Below are 27,013 nucleotides of genomic sequence, written 5' to 3' on the forward strand. Positions count from 1 at the left end.
CATGAAGGCTTAGCTGCTTTGACAGACGCCTCAAGAACCTGCTTCCTAGAAGAGAGGAGTATGACTGGGAAGTAAGTGTGGGTGCTGCTTGCACCTTCCAGCCCAACATGAAGATGCTTTACACCAAGACGGAGATTGCATCTCAAATATCTCTTTCGACATTTCCCTCACAAGAGTAACCCATGCTGTATGTCTTGAACTGTGTGCCTAAGTACTCCAAGATGAATCACTGACTTTTACCGGGTTGCCAGAGGTACAGCAGCTCAACTAAGGGCTTACCCATTTGTTTCTATGTGGCCAGGGTGTTTGCAAAGGTTCCAGCACTTTCCCAATCAACCAGCAGAGGGGCCTCACCTGAGCTACATCAGTCTCCAGTGTGCCATCAGACTCCCAACATCTCCCAGCAATCTCACAACCACATTGGTTTGAACCATGCTGCATTGTATATTAATCACAAATATATTAAAATGAGCAGATGGTAAGTGGGGTGGCTTGACTGGTATGTAACCAATATGGCAATAAAGCATGCCAAGCACTGAGCAAGCAGCTATTCTTGGCTTCGTGCAGCTCCCTCATGGTGGCTGCAAGAAGGTGCTAGGGTAGTAACCGAATGGAATCCAATTTGGGTGCCAGAAGCGACAGTCCTTCTGATAAATGGCCTCTGAGGTTTACAGGTCCCTTTTCATCCCACTACAACACAAACCAAAGTCCTCACATAAAACCCAAATGCAATCAATGGCAGATTTCCCAGATGACTACAGCATTGTACCTAAAGATTTCAATCTAGAAACGGAGGACATGAGGGGCACAAACTTAAGTTCACAGGTATTACCAAATCCACAAAATGGAAACTGTCATGCCCAGTGTAGCAGTGATATCAAAGAAAGCTATGGAGTTGAGCAAAGTGGAGAAGGTTGGGGGGGGGGAGGGATAATGGCGGTCCATAAGTGACAATCTTACTCTCTGCTGTTTGGAAACACAACTGCATCCTGAAGGCAGTGATGAGCTGATGAAAGAGGTAGATTGTGGCTGTTAATTGGGAAGAGACATTTACCTAAACTAGGCAGTATTTTAACACAGATATCTCAGTATGCAGGTGTTGCTCTCCCCAAATGCCTCATAATTCCTCCCCATGCCACAAAAGAAAATCAAACAGATGCCTACCATATAGAATTACAATTACTTTACTCTGACAAGGGCGCTGAGAGATGTGGATTCACAGAAGTTTATTCCAAGGGGCTATCTTTGCCAAATGGAATTCAATGATAAGGGTTGTGTTGTTACTAACTGTAATGTCTCTAGTGGATCCAAATTGACCGGGTGAGCTGAGACCTCTGGTAGCAGAGGGGGAAGAGTTGCAGAAAGCAGATTGTGATCACTCTCGACCTGTTTGATAACAACCATATCAATTAGGGTATGCCACAGAAACAGATAAATGAGAAGGTAATCAATTTGACTAGTACAGAATCTGTTGTTGAAATTATTGGCCCCTTTCCTGTCAGATAAGGTTCTGCCGTTTGCCGCCCTGAGGCCTCTTTCTAGGCACAACGCTTTTAGTTGAGTGCCTGCGCCAGTCTAATGTTTTATTGGATCTAACTCTAGTATAGGAATGCCCTATGCTACATTCTCGTCCTCTGTGAGGTCACTATCCTCTCTATCTATCGGTTCGAAGGTGGTGTTGAAATCGCCTGCTATAATACCCGTAGATTCACCTGACCTAGTGCACAAAAGCGCCTCCAGAGCCTCGACTGTTTTAGATTTCCTCCCTCCTTTTGCCCCTCTAGCATATACATTATAGATGTCAATAGTGGTGCTAGTAGGGCTACACATCAGTCAAATAGCAAGGATGTCAGGATTACCCAATGGGACCTCCCGAACAGAATAACAAATATCTTTGCAAAACCATGTAGTTAAACCCCCTGAGGGACGCCCCTTGCTTCCTACTACAGCAGGTACATGAAAATTAAGGTAGCCTAGGCGAAAGGTTGGAGCAACGGACCAATTATTTTGAAGTAAGCGAATGTGATACTGTTCTACGTAATTATTTCAGGGTTCAGAGACTGTTTTGGACTTAAGCCCTGCAATATTCCATTGAGTGTAGTTCCCCAGGGAGCTAAAGGAGCAATAGGTAAGGTTGGGACGAGATTGCAGACCAATTCCCTTATTATTCTGTACATTACTTGAATGCGTAGTTCTCCTTACCTCCTTTAGACAACAAGGATTATGGCAGGGTCACCCACCTCCGCCCAATGGCCAGGACCAGTGGACCCCTCTATTATCCCCTCAGACAGCATACTGACCTGAGTCCCACCACCTACTCTTCCCGGATCCACCACTGGGTTAGATGAGGAAAGGCTCATTTGTTTTTTATTTGGTGTATCTCAGACAAGACCATGGACAGAGAGTCAGAGAGACTACTGACTAGATCTTTTAAATCTCAGACTTTCTGTGAAAAGTTCTTTATCTGAAGCTCAGGGGGCACAGCATGCTTAGGCCAGTGTCTATTGCTGTGCTCGAAGGCCTGCCTTGGATTAAAGGTAACTCTAAGGTAGTATATAGAGTTTCCAGGCTTGAGCTAGGGGCTAGACTTTTGGTCAATAGGTCAGTTAGCCTAGCTTCATTTACTATACGGCTAATGGTATTATTAGAGGAGCCATCTGGGACGGGGTGAACCTGAGCCTGTAACACCATGTACCTATTGTCACATGGGAAATCCTCTAAAAGCGACATGGTAGTATTTGTACATGGTATTTTGTTGGGGGGTTGTACAGCTATAGATGTAGATAGCCGTTGCTTATTGTTTTGTAACTTTGGGGCCTTCGAAAACATAAGTGAAATATGCTTAGATGCAACATGATTAATAGCATGATTAGTAGCATCTACATGGTCAGTTTGTGTGACTGTGGATGCAGCTGTTGATGACTTAATGACTCCTGCTGGATCAAGTAATACCTCACAGTCTAATAATAAACTAGTGATTCGCCCAAAAAAAAACTATTTTACCAACAGGGCTCCCTTTTTATCGACGTTCTTTTTAACTTTCCTTTTGTGTGCCGCTCCCAACCATCCCTCAGTAGCTTTCCGTTTGCCCATCTTAGTGGTTCAGATCCCACTCAGCCAAAGTACCTTTGATTCTGTAGGCCGGCAATCGCCACTTGATTCAGGCCAACCAAGTGAATGGGCCCAAACCACCTAGTTCGGCTGCGGACGGGCGCGGACAGGCCCGCCTTTGGCCCGCGTGCGTCCTGTGCTGCGGGAGCCCACAACCGCTTTCACAGCGCCTCCAGGTGTGATGAGATGGCTTGAGCAGTGTGGCAGCAAGGAGGTTGGGACCTGTAGTCCTGACGGCTTAGCTGTAGGGCACCAGAGCAATGGAACGGGCTTCCCGAGCTGCGGGAGTCCGTGACCGCTTTTACAGTGCCTCCAGGCACGATGAGAGGGCGTGAGCGGCGTGGCAGCAAGGAGGTTGGGATCTGTAGTCCTGATGGCTCAGCTGTAGGGCACCAGAGCAATGGAACGGGCTGGGTACTAAGTATAGTCCACTACAAATAAAGAAAATGTGGCTTTGCAATAATTCAGTTGGTTACTTTTCTCTATTTGTCGTCTAACTCATTATTATTAATTAACATCTATTGGTCTACTGTCAAATTATATGATGCACAATTATGTGACACTTCAGATTGTTGGCACTGAAATCTGGTAGATTGAAGCATTTGTTCTTTGAATGTCCAATTATATCTCAATTTTAGTCTCATGCTTGGGATAACATTTCTTTAATCTTCCATATTACCATTACATTAACATTTGAAATTGTAAGCAAATACTCCACTCTTTCTTTTTCTTTACAATATACGGATAATACATTTTTTGATTTACTAATTTCATGTGCTATTAAATCGATTACTATGCATTGGAAATCTGCTCACCTTTTATCTGTACAAGTATAGTGGGATTGGATCTTTACGGAAAGGAGTTGAATTTTCGCTTAGCCAGTCTTAAAAACCATCTCCAATCAAAATACTTATATGGAATACTCTGAATGCATATATTTCTACCTGCTAATTGCAAATGTGTTTTACTATTTAATTTTGCTACTCAATATTACATTTCTTCAAATGTTTTCACCTCTTTGTTACTATATGGGTACTCATATGCATTGGATTATTGTTACTTAAACTCCTACTGATATTTTTTGTCCATTTCAATATTCATGTACTTTATTAAAATCAATAAAATAATTTGAACTTTAGAAATATTGTTAAAATATTTTTTTGCAATATTGCAGTTCTTATGGAGTGGTGTGGCTCACTGGTTAGAGGCGGCAGACTCGGAAGCAGAAGTCGGCCCGGGACCAAGGTTCGATTCCCGACGCGGCAGGGTCATGGACCAGGGTCAGCGGACTCGATAATTCTCGCCTCGGTGCCTACTCTAACCAGGGGTCCCACTTGGCAACTCTGGGCATTAGCTTGCCTAATCTCCACAACGGCCCCATCAATGCCGGGGATGCCTGGCTCCACCTTGGGGATTCCCAGCAGGGACCATCCCACAGGGAAAGCCAGGACGGGTTCCCCATCGGTATACAGCGCCAGGACGTCGACTGGCAACAGTGCGCTTTACAAGTATACACATTACATTACATTACATTACATTACTTAGCACATGGCTTATCTGGTAAACATAATTTGAACCTTACGTTAATTATGATTAACGTAAATTACATGATCAAAAGGATTTACTATATTGCAATATTTTAGTCACAAAATTTTTAGCTGTGTGGAAAAAAATACCTTATGCCACGGATTGTTTCCTAAATGCAGAGTTAGTAGATTTGAAGCATGTCTGTGTAAGGACTGTATTTCTTCTTTGGTCTTCTTCAACTGATTCCAGCTCAAGTCTAAGTGTTTCAACTTTCCCATGCCTTTAAATCCTTCCAGTGTTATCACTCGGTTGTGGCTTGCATCCAAATATTCCAAGTTAGGCTAAAATATTAATCAAAAAGATATTTGAAAAAATAAATATTGGCTAAATCGTGCTGAATGATCTTTATCCATAGTTCAAATGTTTGCACACAAATGGTTGGATTATCCATATAGGAGCGTCGGACAGTTTAACCGATGAGTAAGTCTTCCTATAAATGCCATATACGCTAAACAGAAACATTGCGATCTACATCTGTATGCAAAAATATAAATCCTGGATGGCATGTTCTGATTGCATTTTACAATAAACAAATGATTTCAATTTTAATATTATCTTGTCATCCCTAGAACGCATTACTTCTATTCATTATTCCTCAGTCTTCCTGAGGACAGTGAGGACTAAAAGGAAATAACAATGCTGCCCAAAGATTGGGGAATCTGTGCCGACATAATAGGTGTGGGTGAGTGAAAGTGGTGTACAATATGATAATGAATGTACTAAAAATCACAGACTTTGAGGCATCTAGGAATAAACTTCTTGCATGGCTCAAGGATTATACTGGACAAGGGATGGTATGGAAGTTAAAATGCAAATCCACATTTCTTAATGGGCTGATAAAAGATTTCATCATTATCGAAGGAGTATCAGGATACCTGCCCGGATTTCTGTTAGATACTAGAGAATTAGCCCAAAAATTCCAGTCTGCTACTTATTGATAGCCCTAGGCTAAACCTTTCCCTGAAGTCACACATCCAAACCTAATCTTGAAGGAAATTTGTAATGTACCGCGCCCCTTAACCTTTTTTACCTTCAACATCTGAAGATATCCACTCTTCAAATCTTGATTCATTTATGTATGTTGTTTAGATTTTACAATGTATGCAATGCTCACATTTTGGACAAATGCGGTCTTCCGTAAGTTTTGTGTTTTCAAGCAGTAATTACTAGGTGACAACATACAGACAATATTTGCATCTGTGGTTACCCATTTCGCCTTCTCCATGTACCATGATGAATATATTTTTTCTGTGGTATCTCATATCTCAATATCTACATTTCTCATGTTCCAGACTTTCCATTTTTTTTTTAATGGAAGTCTAAATACATTTAACCTTAGCTCCATTCTACCAATTACTCTACTTTACCATCCCTTTTCACATTTATGTCTGGTTATTTTAATGTTGTTGTAAGAAACTGGGCTATTGATTAAGGGGAGTAAATACCCTACTCGAGCAACAACCACAATACTTGTCAGAGTGAACCACAAAAGTCACTTAAGTACCCTGTGCTTAACCCTTTGGTAGCTTGGCCTTTGATCAGGTTTAGCTTAGAGGCACTGTATAAAGTATTTATGCAGCAATCAAACAGTAATAAAGTGAAAAAACAGCACAAGAAAAATCCCAAGCCAATTTAAAAACATAGAGAAAGTTTTAATAGATAACATAACTCTGAAACAAATTAAATTCAATGAGTAGAATCAAAGTTATGAATTATTTAAGTTTCCTGGAAAAGATCAAAGCATCAACCGTGGGTATCTGGTCTTGCAAGACAAGAGTAAAGTCATCAGTTATTGCTGACCGTTATGGAGCATGGCTTGGATACAAGGAGTGGATTCGGTCCAGTCTTGGCTTACCTTCGGACTTGAAACATTTCTTGAAGACAAGTCCGAATGAAGATAGAGTTCAGTGGGGAAAGGCAGCAGTCTGGGTCCGAGGAGGAGCCATTCATCACTGGGGAACTGCTGGATGAAGTTTTGGTGAAGCTGTTGATGATGACGAGAAAAAACTCAGAGCAGAAAAAGCTGGATTTACAGGCAGAGGAGTATGCACTTGTCGATGGGAAGCAAGTCACCATCGAGCCCGCTGAAGATTTTAGACAACTTTTTAGAAGTTGAAACCCTCCAGAGGTACATCGCTGCAGGCTGTAGCGAAAGAAGGCTCTAAGAGGTCAGATACCGCTGCTGAGAGGACCAGCTGAACAGGATTTGTGGCTGTAGAGAAGAACGTAGTTGGTGCTACCACAAAGATGTACCTTGGGAAGATAGCCTGGCAAGTTTTGGGTGAAAATGTTTCTAAGTCCCAAGTTTTAGGGTTAGGCACAAGCGGCTCCTGTAACACCACTTCCAAGGGTCCAGGTCCTGGGGGACACCACTTGGGGGGTTAGGACTCACTCCAGCAGAGGCCATGCCAGGTGCACAGCTCATTGCCTGAGGAGCTTGTAAGGCCCCTGTGGCTCACACAGGAGGCCATTCAACTAGCCCTTGGAGTCACTTCTGGTGGTCCTTGGTTCAAGGAGATGGCCCAGTTCTTCAAGCAGCAAGGCATGCCTTCAAGCAGGAGGGCAGTCCTCTGGCACCAGCAGGGCAGTACTTTGGGAGTCCAGGTAGTCCTTCTGAAGAGTTCCACAGGTTCAAGAGGGTATGATAGAGGTGGCCTGAGGGTTCAATATCAATACCTAGTGCCAGCCTTAGAAGTAGGGGGATTCCTTATATTACCCGACATTTGGTTTTACAAAGTTCTTCCATTTGCCTGCCACAGCGCCCAGACACCTGAGTTGACAAATGACGAATGTCAGGTTCCTTTGTGTTTCTCGGAGGCAAGCATTTTGAAATGTAAGTGGGACAGGGAACAGCTCCACCCCCAGCCATCCTGGTAGGATGGCCCATCCTGCCAATGCCTTGTCTCCCTTTGTCTCACTGGGAGGAATACTCAAAGCCCAACAGCAGAACCATTCAAAGTCGTGTGAACCAGGACACTGGTAGAGGGCACAAATGGTTAAGACAAGAAAATGTCAACTTTCTAAAAGTGGCTTTTGCAGAATTGTCACTTAAAATCCAACTTTACCATTAATGAAGATTCTAAATTATAATTCATTGGAGTCTAAACTTGACATTTCTACCTGCCGCCAATCAAATGTTGGATATCAAATTGTGGGGAGTGATTCAGTTAAGGTGGTCAGAGGCAAGAATCAGGATCAACAAGTTTTAACAAAAGATTTACCTCTGACACCATGGATCATACACTCTTATTTTTGAAAACAGAAGCCCCTTTTATTGACTCCGCTATTCTTATTGCTTTTTTGTTTTCTTTATATACATTCTTTCTTATATGTTAGGTTTGTTAGCAATCTATATACATAAAAACACATTGACATTTCATGTCTTGATCCTTTTTGCACAAAGATATATACACCGTATCTCAATTAATAACAACATATAAGTGCAAATTTGTACATATATAAAAGTGAGTGCAATTTTTTACATATATTGAAAAAACAAACAAACAATACGACGTGCTCTCGCAAACATAACCCTGTTTGAGTTCCTCAGGTTAGCGTCCTACTGTTTTGCCAGATTTAGAATAATTTTTTCTTGGCAATTCCTAATATTTCGGTCCTGTTAGGGTTCAGAGTCTATTCGTAAATAATATCTCAGTGGACTAAACAGTCTAGCTCCACTTGTTTATTTTATTTTTTCAATCTGTTGCCCTCTGATCCTCTTGCTGATGCCAATGCGTTTCGACCTAATGAAATGTGGACCTCTTATTTAGTGTAAGGTCTTCCTCAGGGCACGATCTATGTGACGTAGGACAAGTTTCTAATTCTGTGAGAAAAAACAATCAAAAAATAATGTATTTACTGTTGTGTATATAGCTATTCACAAGTGCAAGTGTGTGTTAATCCTCGTTTACGTACCTATTGTTGTTGGGGGGATGAGATTGCTCTTAAGATAAGGCATTAACAAGTTAGAGAACAAAAAGGTCTACACCAAATGGAACCTCTCAAAGAATGAAAAATGATCAGTTGATCTTCAAGCATGGTGTCAGAGGTAAAACTTTTGTTAAAACTTGCCAATCAAATGTTAGCACTTATTAAATGTAATAAGGCAACCTAATGTTATACTTTACATGAATTAAGTATTCCATTTAATATAAAGTGTGGTTTCTACACTTATTATTGTGACTTCGGAGGTACTACAAATTTGGCGACCGTCTAGGATCGTGAGAGCCTGCTTCAGGAGTTTTGATTACTTCAGCGCAGACATCGCTTTGAATCGGCATCCAATGCGAAAATGAGGCTGAGAATTTGAACAAGACTCTAGACGATTTGTGCTACTGGCGGAAACCTTGAACAAGATGCTTCGTGCTACAGGAAGGCGCCTTGTGAGTACCTGAAGCTGCCTGTGTGTAGCGAGGTCACCCACGTATTATTATTTTTTTCTTTTTCCCTATGGTGGAGTTTGTGCCACTGTGTAGCGACTTGTCAAGGTGAGATGTGGACATTTTTTGGGGATGTGAGACATGTTTTGGTTCGTTTTGTCAACCTGCATTTGCTGATAGAGTGGTGTAGAATTTTACGAGCACCGCATGCATCGATTGCTGAGCAACAAACTTACTTTTGAAAGCCGCACTGTTCGCGCTCCATTATTTCAAACCCCGCATCTTGAGCGTTCTGTGTCGAGTGCCAGAGACTGGATGGTGACGTTTTGATGCTCAGGACGCCTGGGTCAGCGCCCATCATCACGTTGGGAGGTCACGCATGGCGGCCATATTTGTTTACATCACTACGGTAAATACAGTTTTCGCCGTGCCGGATGAAGCGTTTTTCTTCGTGGAAGACGCATTTTTCTAGGTAAATGTTTGGCGATTGTGAATAATTACCAGTGATTTCGAATATTGACCAGCGTTTTCAGCAAGATGAGGATACCAACTTCGTCAGCATAACACAGTGTTTATTTATTTTTAGAGTACTTTCTTCTGTGTGGGCAAGTGCATGCAGCACCATTTTCTTGAAGTTTCTCATTTTTGGAATTTCCACACATCACTTTTACTTGAAGTTTGGTAAGGTGCGTGCAGCACCAATTTCTTGAAGTTTCTCAATTTGAATTTCCGGTGCAAAATTTTTTTTTAGTGACTGTGCATTAACCGTTATGGACTTTTTCTCACTCTGACTTGTTGTGACTCTTATTTCAGGACATCTTCACTTTTGTGGAAATTTTACCCATTTTAGTTAATAATAAAATGGAAATATGTCTACTGAAGCAAATTCATTGAGATCAAACACATCTGGAGATGTAAAATGATCGAATCTTCAGATCAATTCCCCAAAAGAGTATCTAGCAGTAACGGGAGAACCTGTTGTGTCATGGCTAGACTGGAAGGAATATTTTCTCAATTATATAGCAAATTTAGAAGAGGAGAACGGTGCATTTTCTCCTGAAAGGAAAAAAGAATGCTACTATACTCCTTGGATCTTGAAGGTTTACACATTTATTATGAATTGCATAGACATGAAAGATCTGAAGGGGATTTAGATGTATTTAAATTAGCATTGTTAGATCTTGATGACCATTTCTCTCCTTCAGTATGTATAGCAGTCACTAGACATTCTTTCTTTCACAGGAAACAAGAGAAGCACGAGTCAGTAGAAGAGTATGTATCAGCACTAAAAAAAGTTAGCAAGTAAATGTAAGTTCGTACAACTGCATGACAAACTTATTCGGGACCAAGTAGTCATGTACACTAAGAATAAGAGTTTACAAGATAAATTATGGGATGAGGGTGATAGCTGTCTTAAGGACATTATAGCTATGGTAAAGGAAGCTGAACTTTCTGAACGGTGTGCTAAAGTTACACTTTCCCAAGACAAAAAAGGTCCGAAAGAAATTGTAGGAAAAGTTGTTGAAAAGAAGGTTGCTTACAAAAACTATAGATATGCAAAGTCTGAAGAAAAGAAACCGAGTATTCCTGAACAGAAAAAGTTTAGCAATTTAATTTGTTACAGGTGTGGCAGTTATTCACATTCTGGGCGTATGAAAAGTGCCCTACTAAATCTGCAAAATGTATGGAGTGTGGTTTAGTGGGACAGTTCTCTAGAGTGTGTAACCGAAAACCTAAGAAAAAGTCAAAGGGAAAGGTTGTGTATGTACAAGATGGGGATGATGTTAGTTCATTGTCTTCGAGTGATAATGATGTACAGGTTAATCTGATCCAAAAGAAAAAAGTGGTACTAAATATCCTTAGTGAGTCCTCTTCTAAACCTTTGTGTCATGTTTCGTTGGGTGGAACCACAGTCCAATGAGCAGCAGATTCAGGGTCTCCTTTTACCATTTTATCACAGGATGTATGGAAGAATCAGTTTGTCAACAAAATTGGAGAATGGTTAGAACCCAATGACGTCTCTGCTGAGAGTTTTACTGATGAAAGAATTGACGTTAGGCTTTATGACTTTCATTTTCCGCTTTAAAGAGAGACAATCTGTAGGAAAATTGAACATAGCTAAGGAGGGGCCATCGGTTTTGGGATGGAAAGATCAGAAATTGTTGGACATAATTCTTAATCCCAATAGTAAAGAACAAGTCTTAATCTCTTGTGAGAGTGAGGACACTAAGAAATGGGTGTTACAAGAGTTTCCAGAAGTGTTTGAGAGCCGGATGGGAAAATTAAAGAGTTTTACCCATCAAATTCACTTACAGGAGGGAGCTATTCCCAAGATCCATAAAGCTAGGAATATTCCTTTCATTATCAGTGATGAAGTCAAAGGAGAGTTGGAAAAAATGCTTGTTAACAAGGTCATCGAGCCCGTAGAAGCAGCCGGATGGGTTTCTCCATTGGTCGTAGCCTGTAAATCCGATGGCAAAGCCCGTTTGTGTGTGGACTCAAGGTACCTTAACAGCAACATTGTGGTCGACCAGTTTCCACTCCCCAGAATTGATGAAATGCTTTCTTTGACACGCAATTCCAAATGGTTCTCCACTTTGGATCTTTCGGCTGCGTATCACCAGGTGGTGTTAGACAAAAGCAGCAGACAATTCACATATTTCTGTACACCATTTGGTTGTTATAGGTTTAAACGTATGCCGTTCGGCTTGGCATCAGCCGCTGCAGAATTTCAGAGACTGATGTCAAACCTGTTTAGCCACATTCGTGAGGTCATTTTCTTTCAGGACGACATCTTGATAATGGAAAAGTACAAAGCTCAACACGATTTTATACTAAGAGAAGTTTTGTCCATTCTCAAGAACAATGGTTTGAAAGCTGAAAGTAGCAAATGCAAAGTTTCTAAAAGGTCTGTCACATACTTAGGCCATGAAATTGGGGGCTGTGGCATCAAACCCAAAAGCACTTTGGTGGAAGCTATACTCAATGCTCCTTCGCCTAAGTCAAAAGATGAGTTGCGATCCTTCTCAGGGTTGGCAGAATTGTATTCGAAGTTTGTCAACAATTTCTCGCAAAAAACGTATGAAATGCGTTTGTTAATGAAAAACAAAGTCCCCTTTGAAAGGAGTGACATGGGTCAAACATCGTTCAATAGCATTAAAAAAGCCTTTGCCTATGCTCCTGCATTACAGGGTTTTGATCCACAAGCGGACACCATTGTCATGACTGACGCCAGCGGTACTGGTTCAGGTGGTGTTCTGTCACAAGTCGCTACAATTGGCAAAGAGGTTGTTATAGCCTTTGTGTCTCGTTCTCTGTCTCCAGCAGAAGAGAAATATTCAGTTATAGAACGCGAGACATTAGCGTGTGTATGGGCCATGGAGCATTTTAGGAAGTTCATTTGGGGAAAGAAATTTCTGTTGAGATCTGACCATAAACCCCTAACCAAACTACTCACCACTGAAGGTCTTTCCAGGGCCTCATCAAGGGTTGCCAGGATGTCCATGAGGATTCAAGATTTTGTATACGAGGTGCAGTATGTCCCTGGTGCAAAAAATGTTATCGCTGATTTTATCATCAGACTTTCTTTACCCCTTAAAGAAATTGGAGTGATTTTTGTGTAGCTGTTGTGTTTAGCGACATCCCTGGTTTGTCTAAAAGTGTTTGAGAAGAAGAGAACAAAAAGGATGACATTTTGCATTCAGTTAAAGACAGGATCATTAATGGTTGGTCCAAGGATAGAAAACTTGATCCCAAATTGAGGGCCTTTTGGGAGGTTCGCAATGAACTGAGTGTGGATGGGGATTTTATTTGTAGAACTGGGGAAATTATACCTCCTTTAGGTATGAGAGAATTTTTTTTTAACATAGGCCATGAAGGACACCCCGGTGTATCTTGCATCAAAAGAAATATTATAATTTTGTACTGGTGGCCTAAAATTGATTTGGATATAGAAAGACATGTTAGTGTTTGTATCAATTGTGAGAGTTCTGATAAAACACAAAAGACACTTAATCCGCCAATGTCATCACTTGGTTATCCGAGTTTACCATGGGACAACATTGCCTTAGATATAACGGGACCTGTAGTTTGGCAAGATGGTGTCACTAAGTACATTTTAGTCCTTGTTGATCTTTTTTCTAGATGGCTTGAAATAGACGTGGTCACTAAGGTAGATACAGCAAGTGTCATACATTTTTGGGGTAAGTGTTTTCTGAGAGGGCTTTCCGGCTTCCATTTTAACTGATAATGGAGTTAAATTTAAATCTGATTTAATGAAAAAATGTATGGTCAATACAGGCATCGAACAAAGGTTTACAGCGTTGAATCATTCTAGGGGTAATTCTGTTGTGGACAGAGTGAACAGAGTTCTTAAAGGTGTTTTACAATTAGCAAAAAAAGGAAACAAGAATTGGGATGATGAACTTAATAAGTTGATTTGGTCATATAGAGTTACTATTCATGATACTGTTGGAGAAAGTCCTTTTGGTTTAATACGTGGAAGATTTCCTCATTGCAAAATCAATCCAGGATGGATTGGTGGAAGTAGTAAATATGAGTAGGATTCTGAGCAAGTTAAGCAGTCCATCATCAATTCTGAATGTAAGAATAAATTGTATTTTGACGCAAAGCATGGGACCAAAGAAGTAAATGTTAAGGGGGGGCAATTTGTCAGAGTCAAATCGGCAAGAAAATCTGGAAAATTGCACTCTAGATTTTCTGATCCCAGGATGGTTACTAAAGTCATGAGAAACACAGTGGAACTTGATGATGGTAGTATACATCATATTAGTATTGCATTATCTGGTGCTACCTCTATGGAAAAGAAAGGTGCTCTGGATATGGGAAGAGATTATTGGTGGTTAGAAGCTTTACCAAGTTTTGAGAAGGGGGATGAGTCTGGAGTCCAAGTGGGGCTCCAAGTGCAAAATCCTTGTTCATTAGAGTCTCCTTTAGAAGTGCAGAGTTCGGAGGTTGCTGATTGCATTGAGTTTCCTATGAGGGAGGGAGGTTGTGACAATCATAATGGGAGCGAAGTGCAACATTTTAATTATCACAATCAGCTTCCAGTGGGTGACTCAGGGTTGCAGAAAGGGATGGTTATGGAAGACAATGGTGTGGTAAATAAGTCTAGTAGCTTTGGGAGACGAATTGTTACTCCAAAGAAATTTGATGATTTTGTCCGTTTTTAAATTTTCTTTATTTTCCTTTTTGGTTTCTTTATTTAAAGCCTATTAAGAAAGGGGATGTGTAGTAATGGCTTATTCCTTTAAAGAATGTAGTGTAAGAATTATCGCTATGTAACAAAATGTTGTATATGTAATAAGTGTATGAGTTCTCTACTGGTTTGAGAATGTTTTTATTCATTCTTCCAGCAGTTCCCCACGGAGCTGTATGCACTTTCTTGTACTCTTATACTTTAAATAAATTAAGTATTCCATTTAATATAAAGTGTGGTTTCTAAACTTATTATTGTGATTTCGAAGATACTACACAGACCCTGGAGCCGAGTTGTGAAAAGTACTGCTTGAATTTTACTTTTAAGGATATCGAAAAATCGGCAGATCAAAAGAGAAATGAACGTTTCTGTCTATGTGCCCTCCGAGCACCTACTCTAATCAAACCAACAATACTGCACGGCAACGGTAAACACAATGGAGCGCAATGGAAGCCACAATGCCAATTTTTTTATTTTATCTCAGTCCTGTTTTGGGCCTGGTTTCCTTTTGTAACGGTCAATATTTAGCTCAAAATGTAACAGTAACAATTACACGAACGTGTTAAAAGAGGCTCAAACACAAGACAGGAACCCTTGATCACATTTCTACATCACAAATAACAAAACAAGCCAGTGGAGAAAGCAGTCACCATAGGCTGAGGCTCCTTTGTTTACACCATAAACACGACACAAACAGAGCAGAAGAACAACGAAGCAGCAACGGGTAGGATGTGGCTCGGTCACAGAACAATGACACTGGAAATAAGCTACGAGGGACGGTACTTTTCAGAGGACATTACTGCGCGCGCATCCCTCGCGTGCTTAGCACGTAATCGCGATTACGAGGAAAACGAAAGAGATTGCGATGACGTGCTAAGCACGCGAGGGGTGCGCATGCAGCAATGATTTGATGCTTGTGTACGTAACCGCAAGCTGGTGGCCGGCGGGTAGCACTTTCAAAAGCCCCTTACTAAAGTCGCTGCTGTAGGCTCGACCTAAAAAGTGAACACACAGTATCTGAGACACTGGTTGAAGTACAGAAGCATTCAGCACGGTTACTGTGCGCTTGCCCTGCTGACACTCAATCACTTACCCCTCCACCCATTGTGCCCCTGGGAGGCCCTCGACTTGAAGAATACAAGTTGTCACTGACACAAAGACTCGTTTTCAAACAATGCTACTTTGACATGCTTTTGACTGCATTCCAGTGAAAGGCAATTCAAATATTGATCTCGTCCCCTAAAGGCTTAAACTGGGAAACAGAAATGTTAACTGTTGTGAAATGTCAGGATTTAAAAGTGTTTCACTTCACTGGCCTATGTGGCCCTGTGAGCAGTAACCGAGAAGCACCATGACGCCAGACTAAGGTTCATTGGCGCGCTGCTAAAGAGTACATACTTCTCATGCTGGTCCTCAAGTGACATTATAAAAGCATGCCACCATAACGGTGTAAAAAGTACAGCATATCTTGTATAGGCTTGTCATATTTAAACTTCCTCTGGTGCCATATTTTTGTTCTACCAAATTGCCTTCAGACCTTTAGTTGTCACATGTTCCCAACAGTTTTAATGAACTTCCAGATAATTTGGTTTGTGTTCTGTGCAGTCACTGCAGTAATACAAATTCAATGGATCAATCCAACGTGCAGCTACCTAAACAGCATTTTCATCCCCACACACGGGAACCAATCAGCGATCTCAGGGCAAAGCAGGGGCACTGTGAACCCCCTGCTTTAGCAGCTTCAATGGAAGTGGAAGCTGATAAATGTCGCTAACAAGGAATACAGCCTCAATAGAAAAGTAAACAGGAGAAAAGGAAGAATAAAAGATGTGTACACAGAAGAGGAAAAGATGGAAGGAAGGGTGTAAGGAAAAATGAATATGTGGGCCAAAGGATGAGTGGGTGAATGGATGAGTGAATGGATAGGTGAAAGGATAGCAGAGTAAAAGGCTGGAGGAGTGAATGGATAGGTGAATGGACAGGTGGTGGAAGGATGTCAGAGTAAAATAATGGACGGATGAGTGGGTAAACAGACAAGTGAAGGGACGGCAGAGTGGATGGATGGAGAAGTGGAAGACTGTATGATGGATGAGTAGATGGGTGGATGGCAGAACAGATGGATGGTAGGCGGACAGGATGTATGGATGGCAGGCAGAATGGATGTATGGATGGCAGGTAGAGAGGTTGCATAGCTGGATGGCATAGTGGATGGATGGATGGCAGAGTGGAAGGATGCATGATTGAAGAATGAAGGATGGGTAGCAGGGTGGGTAGATGAATTGAAGAGATGGGATATGGCAAGATTGAATAATGGATGAAAGAATGAATGGATGACAGAATGTAAAAGAGAAATAGTGGCTATCATTTGTAGTTTTCCTTTGAAAATAAAGGCGAGTGCCTACCTTCTGAATGCGCAGTTGCCGTGGGACTGAAATTAAGAACTGGATGCATCAGGGCCCAGCACTTAAAATGAGAGGCCATGGATCCAGGGAGCTGTGTATTATTTGGGTGCAGCAGCACACTCAAACACCCTTGCAGTTCAGATAGATCATTAATAATGAACAGCCCTTTAGTTATTAGTGCTGACGCATACACTGGGTGCTGAACTTCAAACCGCAGCATGACAGCACCTTTGCTTGACAGAGTGCTGCTAATGCTTTAAACGTGGAGAGCTGAGTTTACTATTCTGATTTCTGACCGCTTGTTTAGGATATTTTTTAATTTTAACTAGTGTCTAGTGACATTCTTAATGGGATATAGGGGAACAGAGAAAGTCAGAGTACTGCAGAGGTTTTTTAACAGATACATAAAGACGTGCGGGTGTTACAAAGTAAAGTACAGCTATCTTAGGTCTGTATCAGCTACATGGAAAGTATAATCAAGACACTAAGGTCATGTGATGGCGATTGTCAGCACCCCTACTCTAAACAAAGGTCCAGCACCTCCGATAGCACTTGTTTGAAATAAAACCGCAATATAGATTAAACCTTTACTAACACGTTCACAATCTATCCCAGTAGGCATTTTATCATGCGTCTTTACAAACTACGAAAAAAAGTTAAACCTACTTTAGCGCAAGCTCTAGCATCCACTCTCAGAATGCCTCTGCCTGCTAGTAACATCGTTGCTGCTGAGATGCTGCTTAATCCGTAAGCAAGCATGCCAGGGCTGACCAAGTCGTTCCTCCTTACAGGACTGGGAAACTGAGCTGGTTAAGAACACCAGAGTGCACCCCAAGTCATATCTGCCTGGAGGTCTGCGAAATGGCGTAGTACATACCGTGGAGCCTATGGCTGCAGCCTGCAGGACAATAAACCCTCATCGATAAGCATACTGTTTCGCCATTGTACTGGCCCTGTAAGGGCCAAGTAAACCTTCTCCATCCTGTTTCCGTGAGGAGAGTATCCCTCCTGTCGTGCAGGCTTTTAAGTGTTGTATAAACGTCTCAGTCCGAAGCTCCCCGAAGACATGCCTGAGACTATGCAAAGCATCACACTCAATGAATTACTCAAGGCTAAATTATGCAAGAATGTATAGGACTATGTGATCATCTTTTGTGAAAAGGAAAATACATTATTTCCACTGCATATTAGTACTATTTATTTATATTTTATAATTCATCCTTTTCATCTATTTGTCTTGAAAAGAATAAAAAACGGGAACATTGTCTAGAAAATTAATATACCCTCTCCCCAAATCCTCTTATTTTCCATGCAGGCACTAAAAAAGCTTCTTGCTTTGACATTGACGACCATGTATGAACTATTTATTTTCCTTCAGGTGCTGCTTGTCATGACGAGCTGCGCATGTTACGAAGTCACAGACATTTCCATCAACATACATTCAAATGGGCTTTCGTGCCCCACCTGCGTGGGAAATCATAGTGGAAGGGAGGAACTTAGCATCTCGGGATGAGGTAGGAGATGGCGCTGCAGGAACAGTGATTTGGCTACAGGTTGTATATAGCGACTGAGGACACTGAGGGTTTAGTAGGAAATCGACATGACCGAAACACCCAGAAGAATTTGATGAGACACCCCAAAAATCAATATTTTGTGAAACTGCACTGTATAGTTAATATATTCCTTTCATGTAAACAGTCTATTTTCTGTTACTTAACTTTATTTTCATCCGACAGCGATGCTTGTAGAGGAAGAACTCAAGATGCAGAAACTGCTGAATAGGGTGGGGGGTGTCCCTAGTCTGCCTTTTCACTTTTCAGGGGACATTGCTGTGAGCGCATCCCTCGCATGCTGAGCACGTCATCGCGATCGCATTGAAAACAAAAGTGATCGCGATGACATGCTAAGCACACGAGGGATGCGTGCGCAGCAATGATTGGAGAGGCGAAGCCAGGCGTGCGTGTGCACGTAACCGCAAGCTGGTGGCCGGCGGGTAGCACTTTGAAAAGCCCCTTACAGAAGTCGAGCAAGCAGCGCATGCGCTGCTCTAGGCTCGACCTAAAAAGGAAGGTTTGGACCTGTCAAAAGTGTACTTTGCCAGGTTGAACTGGCAGTTTAAAACTACTAAAGGCTGAATGGCAGGCCAGAGAAAAGTTTCAAAGTGCTCCTTTAGTGGCTGGCACAATGAGTGCTGCAAGCCCACTAGTAGCATTTAATGTACAGGACCTGAGTACATGCAGTACCATTTACTAAGGTTAATCAGGCTTAAGCCAATTTTAGCATGTTTTAGGAAGAAAGCACTTGCTATTTTTTTGTTATATTTCTTTATTGAATTTTTCTGGAATGTCACATTACAAGGGTAAACAACATCGATCAATTTTCAAATGTAATAACACTGTGCAACTACTCAATAATAGCTGATCACATCTTCTGATTGCGGCCTGTTCCTACCTTCCTCCATTTGTGACAACATGGTAAGGGGATATTAAAAAGTCAGAGCGTAAACCAGCAATATTTGAGCATGAGGATAGATAAATTAATGCACTAGGTTTAGGCCACACTTGCCGGGCATGCAACCAATATGCTTCTTTACATGTCTGCAATGGGTATCCTCCCAGAGCAATATCTGTTCACCAGAGTATGGTATAGATCACAACTCAGTCATCCTCATTAACAACTTTATTTAGTTTTTACAAAGAAAATAAATCATAAAAGTCAAACAAACACAGTTCCAAATTTCCATCAAACAATACAGTGTGTCCATTATGACCCCATATATACAAAACTAAAAGATAAGATGTGTGTCAAAACAAAAAAAAAATCCCAAAATCTAAAAGTAAATAATCCCTGCCTTTTAAAATACTGAATTAAACGCAAGGACTATATCAAGAAAAATAAAACCATCCACCGCGACTCCAATGAATTGTTGTTGGGTGAAATGTGGTTGGTACCAGGCTGGAAAGTGTGTCTCTCCTCTGCACCTGGCACTTTAGTGGTTTACTTGTGTTTCAAGTATCCTGCTGCTTACTTATTCCACTGTGTGTTTTACGACTGCTTTTTAAACTTTTAATATTTTAAATACCTCTCTTCAACCCCAGTGCTTGCTCGCATTTCTCCACACCCCATACCTTGGGCCTCACTCCAGTCCACTGCGGCTTAGCTGTTTGTGTGGAGGGCGGGCTCTTTCCTTCTCTGCAGGCAAACGCACCAATAGTGACGCACTTCCGGTTGGGCTCAGGAGGGTGGAACTAGCCTTGCGATCACCTCTATTTTAGATGGAGAGCGCGACCGTGCAGCGAATGCTAGTAGCGGGCGCGCCACTGGTGCGCTGAAGGTGCGCCTAAGGCAAGCCGTCTGCGCCCGTCCGCGCCTGGACGTCGCCAGACGCCAGGAATGCTGCAGGTTTCGCTAAAAACAGGCTCACTTATGCCCCGGCCGGATAATAGGAAAGCTGTCTGCACTGTGGATTCAACTCCTGGTCACTTACCCCCATTATCTTCTCTTACCTCATGTTCAGATAATATCATTAAACTACTCAGCCTCAATTGTCGCTCACTAGTTAAACACCATTCTGACATCTATGACTTGCTATCCGAGGAATCCCCAGGCGCCCTTTTTCTAACCGAGACCTGGCTATATGCTGACTCAGAGTCAGTGCTAGGACTGGCCCTCTCACATGGTTTTAATATTGGGACCCATAATAGAGAGTCTAGAAGTGGGGGCATTGCCCTGATTTTTAAATCTTGCTACACCTGCTCTTTCACTCAACAGTATCTAGTTGGCTGTGAGTGCGCTCGCGTTGGGTACTCTCTGGACGCTTGCTAAACAATGTCAGGGTTACTTATATATCGCCCACCCGGACCCTCCAAAGAGATTAGGTCGTCGTTTGTGGAAACTGTTAATACCTTGGCCATAAGGACAGCTAATTTTAGTATCATCAGGCATTTGAACCTGCACTTAGAAAATTCCCAGGAAATGGAGTTGGGCAACTTCTTGGCTGATTTGGGTGCCTGTCAGCGGACGCAATTGGTTTAGGGTCCTACTCACACTGCGTGACATCTGCTGGACCCGATGCTCTCAAATCTCCTTTCTTTACTACTCCACACTCCTATTCCGGTCTGCTGGTCAGATCACTATTTGATCTCTATGTCTCTCTCAGGGGTCTTTCCTCCACGGAAGCAACGTTAGAAGGCTGTTTATAAATGCCCCTGGCATAAACTTGATCTCGTCCAAATTCACGACCTTCTCTCTAGAAATGCCTTCAGCATGCCAGACGACCCTGATGCTGCTGACAAAGCACTCTCAGACTCGATTCGCAGTCCCTTTGATGCACTCATTCGGGCGAAGTGGTCAGTTAGCCGTAACTCCAAATCCAATCCATGGTATAACGATCATCTTGCCATTTTGGGTAAAACCTGCAAAAGGCTGGAACGGTCATGGAGACGGGCGTATGACCCTTTGCAGAAGAAGTGTTATCAAGCAGCAAGGAAAAGCTACCACAGGGCCATTCACACTGTGCGTGCAGCCTATTTCGCTGGGGAAATTAGGAGCAGTGGTTACCCTTCCAAAACTATCTTTTCCATACTGAAAAGTTTAAAACAGCCTGGGGTCCCGGCAGTGCCCCCTATATCCTCCAACGAGCAGTGTGAGGCTCTTGCCACCTTTTTTGTTGAAAAAGTGGAGAACATTTACCTGTCCTTTACTCACACCGATATGAGTTCCGACCCTGTGCCGGGTCCGCCCCCAACTCATACACTGGATGCATTTCCGCTGGTCTCTTTGGAGGAGCTACGGTAGTTTGCACCAAGAACAAATCCGTCTCCCCCTCTGACCCCGCCAAACCCGACCAGTTCATGAGATCACTACCTTCGCTCATATCACCTCTGAGCCAGGTGATCCATGAATCTTTGCCTAGTGCAACTATTCCTAACATGTGGAAGCAAGCGAGGGTGGTTCATCTGCTCAAGAAACCTACCCTGGACACTGCCCAATTGGAAAACTATGGCCCGATCTCTCTTCTCCCGTGGATCGCTAAGATTACTGAGACTTACGTCAATTTTACTCTTACCAGATTTTTGGAAGAAAATAACTGCCTGGACATCTCTCAGAACGGCTTCCGCTCAGGTCACAGTATGGAGTCTGCTATCCTGGAAGTCATCAAGCATCTTAGGCTCACTCTAGATGAGGGATGTACGTCAGCTCTGATTCTTTTAGACCTCAGAGCCGCATTTGATACAGTCTCTCATCGGATCTTGTTACGTACGCTGGAGAAAACATGTGGTGTGGGCCCGGCATTGGCCTGTTTTGCTTCTTTTCTCTCTAACAGGACCTTCCGGGTCATTGCCCCTCCTTTCACCTCCACGTTCCATGCACACATACAAGGGGTCCTGCAGGGCTCCGCGTTGAGCCCCACGCTTATTAATCTTTATGTCCAACCTATGGCGGTCCTGGCGAGGAGCAAAGGGCTTACCATTGTATCATATGCTGATGATACACAGCTGGTGGTGGCTCTCTTGGACAACACCGGGGGTGCAGCATTGAAGTTTCAGGAATATCTCACGGATGTCGCCAAGTGGATGACTGACAACTGTCTCCAACTAAACTCCAGCAAGTCAGAGGTCCTGCTGGTGGGAAATCATCAAGAGCTGTGGGAGGACTGGTGGTGGCCAGCCATATTGGGCTGTGCAAGCAGGTGGGGAAAGATCTTGGAGTCTGGGTTGATTCAGACCGCAGCTTTCAGTTTCAAACCAAAAAAGTTGCAGGGACCTGCTTTGGCTTACTTCGGGGGTTTAAACCGTTGCTTGGGTTTTTTTTTACACATCCGTCCGGCAAATGATCATCCAGGCCTCCATTTTATCAAGACTGGTTTATGCCAATGCACTGTACCTAGGTGTCAACAAGACAGAAACCCTGAGATTACAGCGAGTTCAAAATGCAGCGGCTAGAACCCTGCTGGGTCTACCCAGAACCTGCCCCACCTCTAGGGCAATCCGTTGGCTGCACTGGCTTCTTGTTGTCAACCGAGTGGAATTTAAGGTCCTCTGTACTGCTTTCAAAATATACTGTTGTCCCTTACTCCACTTACTCCACTACGCGCCTACTTCGCTCAACGGGACAACATTTGGCGACTGTGCCTCGTATGAGAGGGTCCCAGATATCTTGAGGCTGCAAGCTATGCGGTAGCAATTCAGCATAGGTGGTTAGTTGATCTTTACAATAGATGTTTGGCTATATGTATCAAGCAAAATTGCATTCTCAAACGCCGAAATTCGCAGAATTTCGGGGTTTGCGAATGCAGTTTTGCCAAATGGTATGTATTAAGGCAAAATAAGGAATCGCAAAATTTGCGATTCCTTATTTTGCGACTGCATTTAAGGAATCGCAAACTGCGATTCCTCAAATGCAATGTAAGAAGCAACAAAAAAGTGCAATTTGGTATTAAGGAATCGCAAATTACCACCAACTTCAAGTTGGTGGTAATTTGCGATTTCTTTGAAAAATTCACTTTTTTGCATTTTTCAAAGTGCAATGTGAAGCACAAACATGCCCTTACGGCATGTATGTGCGCCACATGTGCATCCATGCTTATTTCAGGGGTGCATCAGGGTGTCCTTTTGACACCCCTGCACCCTTGAAATTATTCTCAATTTGCGATTCTCAAATTGCGAATTGCGAATTGCAAATTGGGAATAACTTCCCATTCGTTCCTATGAGCGTCTTGGCCCATAGAAATGAATGGGAAAGTATTCCTTAATTGCGATTCCCAATTTGCGAATCGCAATTAAGGAATATTAAGAAATCGCTAAAAAATTGCAATTTCTTTACATACATCCCTATTTGCAATTTGTCAAATAGCGATTTCTAAAAAATCGCTATTTGAGAATCGCAAATCAGGATGTTGATACATATGGCCCTAAGTCTTGCAGCCATTCCTTAAATTTTGGCATGCGGCCCTACCCTATTTGCATGCAACTCTACACTTGGCCAAAAGAAGACTAAGCACTACATATTTTCTAAAACACAACTCTGCTTCTTCTGTGCATCCCAGCATTGCCATAAATGGTGTGAGGGTTACAGTTTGGCCACTCCTGAGGGCAAGCGCCTAAGCAACCTCACCCCGATAAGCCTCTATCACTCTGCATGCCCAAGCCAGAAGGATGAAGTCTGCCCCTGCCGGGCCACACCTGGCACATCTATCGTCGAGGCTAAGATAATATTGGTGCAGCCTGGCAGACGTGTAATTTAGCCAAGGTAGAAATTTAAAGTGTATAATAAGAAGCCTACTACTCGAGGCTATACGACCTGTCTGCTGACAGCAATACAACCACTGTTTATCTGAAAGTGGTGACCCCAACTCAAGGTCCCCTCCTGCGCGTGTACTCCCCACCAGTTCCAGTATCTCAATCTGAGCCGAGTGGTATGGAATGGAAATCAAATACCTAGGACGAATGTTCCCTCTAATTTTTTTCCTCTGTGTGTGGCAGTGGGGGGTCTCTGTGCGCTGCAACCATGGCTATGTGCGCCAGGAACCAGACCACGCGCGTGTGCAGCGCCAAATGTCACTCCAAACGTTTACTTAAAAAAGTGAAAAGATGGTGCATTTTCACACATACAGCGCCAGGTTAAGGGTCTTAAGGTCGGTTTGCAAACTGGATTAACACACCATGACATGAATTGATTACACAGGCAAGTACACTTCAGGTTTAGAAAAGCACAAGAATCCGACGGTGGTACATCATAAGATTTTACTAAATATTCTTAATTGGAGCACTGTCCATTGGGTAGGGAAATGTTGAGAGCCTATACAATATCACATATACACAATAAGTTACAAAATTACATAACATATTTACAATTTGATGTGAAAGCTACTGAGTAATGTTGGGCTATCCCGCCAGAGATAGTTTGTAAAACACTGACATCCAGGCAAACATGGACTGTGGGAGCGAGCCATTCAGACAAGTCAAGTGGCATCACTAGACGGGTGACAGGGTTTCTTCTCATGGCGATCCTTGCCATTTTTCCAGTGCTGATAAACTATATTGAGGTAATCTTTCCCATTCAGGAGGTAGGCCTTTGTCCTCATCAGCATATCCAAATGCTTCTGCTCAAGTCTATTCCTCAATTTACGCTTAATAGTATTCATGAGGTTGAGTCCTCTTTCACAATCTGCACTAGATGCTTGAAATGTTGCACAGATATCAACAAGCCGAGACCCCACACTGTACAGAACAGCATTGCGTACAGTGAAATTCACCATGTCTTGAAAGGTGGTAAATAATCCACCCTTTATATGTTCTGCCACCACATATTTAGAGTCTTTATATTGTCGAACAACATCTTCTGGTGTTTTACAATCACCCAGGACCAAGACATTTTTATACTTTCAACAAGTCTTTGTATATTCTCAGTCCCAAAATCAAAATGTGATTGTGTTGCTATTGCCTGGATTTTAAAATGTGCCCATTCTTAAAGTTCATCTTCAGGCAACCTTTTTTGCATGTGCTCACAAAGAAGGGAAACAAAAGACAAAATAGGCCCACTGTCAAACTCTTGCCATTCCTTGTACAGCACCATCAAATCTCTTACATTGCTGTTCCAAAAGACAGTGTCCCCCAAATACTGTTCCCTAATTTGGCCAATCTTTGCTCTTGCATACTGTACAGTTTCAACAGTAGTCAAAGAACTTTTTTGGAACAGTTTGCACAAATATACACATTCTCTCACAATGTCATTAAGTACTGCAAGGGAAATATGGTAGTTTGAGTCAGATAGCTTTTTGTAACAGTATTTAGCAACTGGATCATTCTCCTCAACTTTTTCATGCTCAAAGTACTTAAGAACAGCCTCGTAATTCCAAATTAGTGCACCAACTACAAAATGCCTTGAAAGCCACAGACTTCATTCAATGGTCGAAAAGAGACCACTTCACAATCAGTGACCGATGCCATTTCATCCAGCTTGGACGTCCTTGCAGGAGATCTGTAGAACATAGTGTAGCCAGTCCTCAATAATGTCTCCATCTCTTTAATCATTGGAACCCTCTTCCAGGCAACATCAACTCCCAAATCGTCTCAATGAGCGACACAATGCTGTTCAACTAGATGGGGAATGGATTGTTTAAGGCGAGTAGCAACACCATTATTTTTGGCCATGACCATTTTCATGAGGTCCAGTTCATTGGCAGTGTAGAATTCTTTCACAGAAGTAGTGATAGCCTCAGCATTACAACTAGTCAGCTTCACTATGCCCCCAAACAGTGTTTTGTGCTCTGTTGAGGTTACAGGTCAGAACTTGAAGTACAGGATGAGCATTTTTGTAACAGAAATATCTGTGCTCTCATCAATTATCAATGTGTGATACAAAGCGTCACGAAGTTCTGCCATACCTTCACAGTGTATCGTGCAATTGATGGCCTCAAGGACCTCAAAGGCATAGATCTTGCTCCTCCAGCTGTCTGGTATCTTCACATACAAAGCTGGGAGGTCATGAATGTCTTGCACAGATAACATTGAAGTATTCATCTTGCCTGCCAGCAACACGTTGTTGATGAAAATCTTTATCTCCTCATGCAGTCATCTTTGTCGTTCAACTACTTCCATTCTATTGGCTTTGTCAGTGGCAGTTTCTGTCAGCATTGCCCGCACTCCAAAACCAAACCTGGCAGCAGCACTTCTGTTTCTCAATATCACCTTGGCAGACTTGTGAACTTTGCTAATTAGATAGCGTTTCAGGTAATCCCGTTTCCAGCCATCACTCCATTTCTTCCCTGTAAAAAAAGTCCCCAACAATCTTGGCTTCGGCACATGCTTTTCAAATCAAGCCCACGTCTGGACTGTATTGAAATAGTTCCCCAAGTTGCACACAAACCTTGCTTCGTGATTTCTGTGTCTCAGCCTCCACAATTTCTTTCATTGACTCTTCCTTGAATACAAGGCAACATTTGTTCCTTTGTGGTGAAGCATCACACTCTGCAGAAGGTACAGTTTTGCGCTTGAACATTTCCTTGCCTGCCTGTTTCGACCTGCTGTGCCACAAAGCCTGCAAAATGAAGGAACATGGCCGATGTTGACACCTATGCTCATGAATGCAATCTGTTGTTATACTACAAAGTATAAGATGCACCACAGTTTAACTCTACCAAACAATTACCTGTTCTGCTTGAACTCACGTACACCTGTTTAAATGTGTCGGGTACTATCTGCAAACACCTGCAATAGAAGAAAACATGGGGAAGTATGTTATACTACAATGTACAAGATGCACCACAGTTTAACTCTACCAAACAATGACCTGTTTTGCTTGTACTCAAGTAC

The 27,013-nt window shown here is 42.4% G+C and overlaps 1 protein-coding gene across 1 annotated transcript in view; it reads right to left on the reverse strand.

Annotated features, from left to right (window-relative positions):
• Window positions 1–27,013, reverse strand: part of LRRC9 (leucine rich repeat containing 9) — a 1,011,210-nt gene that overhangs the window by 414,237 nt on the left and 569,960 nt on the right. The window contains exon 18 of the mRNA XM_078660357.1: window positions 4,788–4,979. Coding sequence (XP_078516483.1) covers window positions 4,788–4,979 — 192 coding nt within the window. The remainder of the gene's footprint in view (window positions 1–4,787; window positions 4,980–27,013) is intronic.

This window comes from Lissotriton helveticus, chromosome 9 (assembly GCF_964261635.1).
Source record: "Lissotriton helveticus chromosome 9, aLisHel1.1, whole genome shotgun sequence".
Classification (NCBI taxonomy): domain Eukaryota; kingdom Metazoa; phylum Chordata; class Amphibia; order Caudata; family Salamandridae; genus Lissotriton; species Lissotriton helveticus.